Source organism: Malania oleifera, chromosome 6 (assembly GCF_029873635.1).
Source record: "Malania oleifera isolate guangnan ecotype guangnan chromosome 6, ASM2987363v1, whole genome shotgun sequence".
NCBI classification, from domain to species: domain Eukaryota; kingdom Viridiplantae; phylum Streptophyta; class Magnoliopsida; order Santalales; family Ximeniaceae; genus Malania; species Malania oleifera.
The window spans coordinates 81,652,591-81,655,878 of NC_080422.1; the positions used below are offsets into that span (position 1 = coordinate 81,652,591).

The 3,288-nt window shown below is 46.0% G+C and overlaps 1 protein-coding gene across 1 annotated transcript; it reads left to right on the top strand.

Annotated features, from left to right (window-relative positions):
- The first annotated feature begins 1,081 nt into the window (after positions 1-1,081).
- Positions 1,082-1,900, top strand: LOC131158672 (uncharacterized). Its single transcript, XM_058113540.1, has one exon. The coding sequence runs from the start codon at positions 1,082-1,084 to the stop codon at positions 1,898-1,900; it is 819 nt and encodes a 272-aa protein (XP_057969523.1).
- The last annotated feature ends 1,388 nt before the right edge of the window (positions 1,901-3,288 follow it).

The following is a 3,288-nucleotide window of genomic DNA, read 5'->3' on the forward strand; positions in this document are numbered from 1 at the left end:
TGCATGCTTTGGATGCACATCTCTATTACAGAAATTTCTAATATTTTCTCCTTACAATCAAGGCTTAAGGCACGTAATCTATGTATATAATGCACGACCATCTCATCTTTCCACTATTTGGTGTTTGTTAATTCTATCAAACTGACATTATGACAAGTGTTGTAGATGTTGTTTAGAACTCCCTATGATGTTGTTCCCAACTGTTGATGGATTCTGACTTTAGATATGATATGCTCAAAATAATACAACCAATGAGGGCAGGTCAACATCTGTCTCGCGCCTTCTCCGGGTCAGACATTCTAACGAGTGATCAGCTCCAACCCAATAAAGAGGGGGAGCGATCCACGCTCGTGGCTTAAATAGCCGAGTAATAGGCATAAACACTTTATGACTGGGGAGCGATTCATGCCCCCTGAGCAATAAATACGATCAACCTATGATCAACTCGAGCCCCTATAAGAAGGGATATGGAAAAGGCCAAGGTAAGTCATTCAACACTATTCTACTGTTGCATTTAGCCTCTCTAAAAGCATTCATCTTACTTAGGCATCAGTGCGATCCCCCAGAGTACACCCCAGGTCCTCCAAGCCTTTCTTTTCTTCTCCTTTCAGGTCAGCGGAAGTCGAAGGAGCATCCTTTCAAATTTTCACCCCGCAACAGTTGGCGCCGTCTGTGGGAACCTGCCTTTAAGAGGCGATCATATCTTGCTCTCGACTTTCGACATTCTAGCAATGTCGACCTCACGCGGTTCTACCTCCATCTCTGCTACAAAAGAATCATCCCAGTCCATCCATTCCACGCGCGCACTGTCATCGAGCGTCAGTAAGGAGGAGTTCCTCGCTTTCCAAAAGGAAATGAAGAATATGCTCAACCAACTCTTACAACAAAAAGTCAAGAAGGGCACGTCCTCCACCAACCGTAAGAGAACCCCAGCGCAGACAAGCAAGCTAACAAACCAGTGGAGAACAAGGAGAAAACCTACCCCAACAAGAAGGTAGAAGATGCAAACAGCATGGACGTCAACCAGCAAAGATCCATGGAGCTTAAAGAAAGAATCAAGAAGATAGAACATATAGAGAAGATGATGAAAGAGGGCAAAACCAAACCCTACTATGAGGAAGCATCCCTGAGGTCCTCAGAGCCGCCATTCAACAAAGAAATCATGGAGGCTCCATTGCCAAGTAGATTCAAGATTCCCACCTTTGAAAGGTATGAAGATTTTTCTGACCCAATTGATCACCTAGATAATTTTAAAATGTTGATGCAGCTGCAAGGGGCTCCAGACGCCATCATGTGTCGAGCTTTTGCAACTACCCTTAAGGGTACTACCAGAGATTGGTATCAAACTCTGCGACCTGGATCTATTGGTTCCTTTCAAGAGATGGAACAAATGTTCACCGGCCACTTCCTTAGTAGTCGAAGAGTTGCTAAAACAACGGGCCATCTCATGAGTATGGCGCAAGGGGAGCAAGAGACTCTAAAGAACTTCTTGCGTCGATTCAACACGGCGACCCTAGAAATCCATAACTTAGACATGGGGGTGGCTTTGGCAGCCTTGACAACGGCTCTCCAACCCGGAAGCTTCTTATACTCCCTAGGGAAAAAATCGTTGGTAGATATGGGGGAGCTGATGGTCCGAGCAGAGAAATACATCAACCTGGAGGAGATGATGGATACGAGAGGAAGTCGTATAAAGTGGAAAAGGAAAAACAATAGCAGAGAAATAGGAGACTCCTACAGATCCGCAAAAAAGCATGAGACTAGTATGCTGCACCCGGGCCCAAAGATGAGAGGACAGCACAACAAGTTCTCCACCTACACACCCCTGAATGTACCGCTCTCGGAATTACTGATGCAGATTAGAAAGAAGGACTACATATCATGGCCTGAACTTATGTGAACGCCTTTACACAAGCGGAACATGTCCAAGTTCTGTGCATTCCATAGGGATCATGACCACGACACAGAAGAATGCATTCAGTTGAAGAAAGAAATTGAAGTCCTAATAAGAAGGGGACACCTGTCCAAGTTTATAAAGAAATAAAATCCACAAAGGGAACCTCTTGAGCAGAGGAGGCATGGCGCAAAAGAGAAGGAAGAGTAGGTCATAGGGGAGATTGCGGTGATCTTCGGAGGATCCGCTAGTGGAGGAGATAGTGGGAGTGCCCGCAAAAGATATGCTAAACAGGTGCTATTGGTGGAGAAGGGGGAAACCAGTAGCAAACAAAACAAAAAATACGATACCATAACCTTTGACAGCGGAGATGAAGAAGGGGTGCAATAGCCACATGATGACGCACTAGTGCTCTCCCTACTCGTGGCAAATTACATGGTCAAACGCGTATTTATAGACAACAGGAGCTCCGTTAACATTATATTTTGGTCGGTCCTATAGGAAAGAAGATCGGCAGGGAACGACTTAAGCCAGTCTCGACCCCCTTGGTCGGATTCAGTAGAGACATTGTTCACCCCTTAGGTACCATCACACTACCGGTGATAATAGGGACGACCCCGCAGCAAGTTATGATGCTGACAAAGTTCCTTGTGGTCGATCGACCTTTGGTGTACAATGTCATCTTGGGCCGCCCTTTCCTTAATGTGGTTCAAGCTGTAATGTCAACATACCACCTCAAAATCAAATTCCCTACACCGCATGGGATAGGATTTGCCAAGGGAGATCAAACCACTACTCGGAGCTGCTATGTAATGGCCTTGAAAGGGAAGATGGAGGCTAGAGAAACTCTAACGGTGGAAGATCTAGAAGTAAGGGGAAAGTATCCCCAGATCAGTACACTAGATGAAGATATCAGGCATATACCCCTGAAGGGCCACCAGAAGAGAAGTATACAGATCGAAAATCATCTTCCCGACACCTTGAAAGCAGAGATGAGTGAACTGTTGGAAGAGTTCACTGATTTGTTCACCTAGTCGGCCGTAGACATGCCCGACATCGACCCTACAGTCATAGAGCACAGGCTGCAGGTCGACCCCAACCACCGACCTGTGAAATAGAAAAAAAAAAGGTGCTTCATGATGGAACGGATCAAAATAATCGATAAGGAAGTGACGAAACTGATGCAAGCGAACTTCATTAGGGACGTAGACTACCTGGAGTGGCTAAGCAACGTGGTCCTAGTAAGGAAGCCTAACGGAAAATGACGCACTTGCATAGACTTCACTGACCTGAATAAGGCATGCCCAAAGGACAGCTTCCCTCTTCCCTGAATCGACCAGCAAATGGACTCGACCTCGGGGCACGAGCTCCTCAACTTCATGGATGCTACTCAG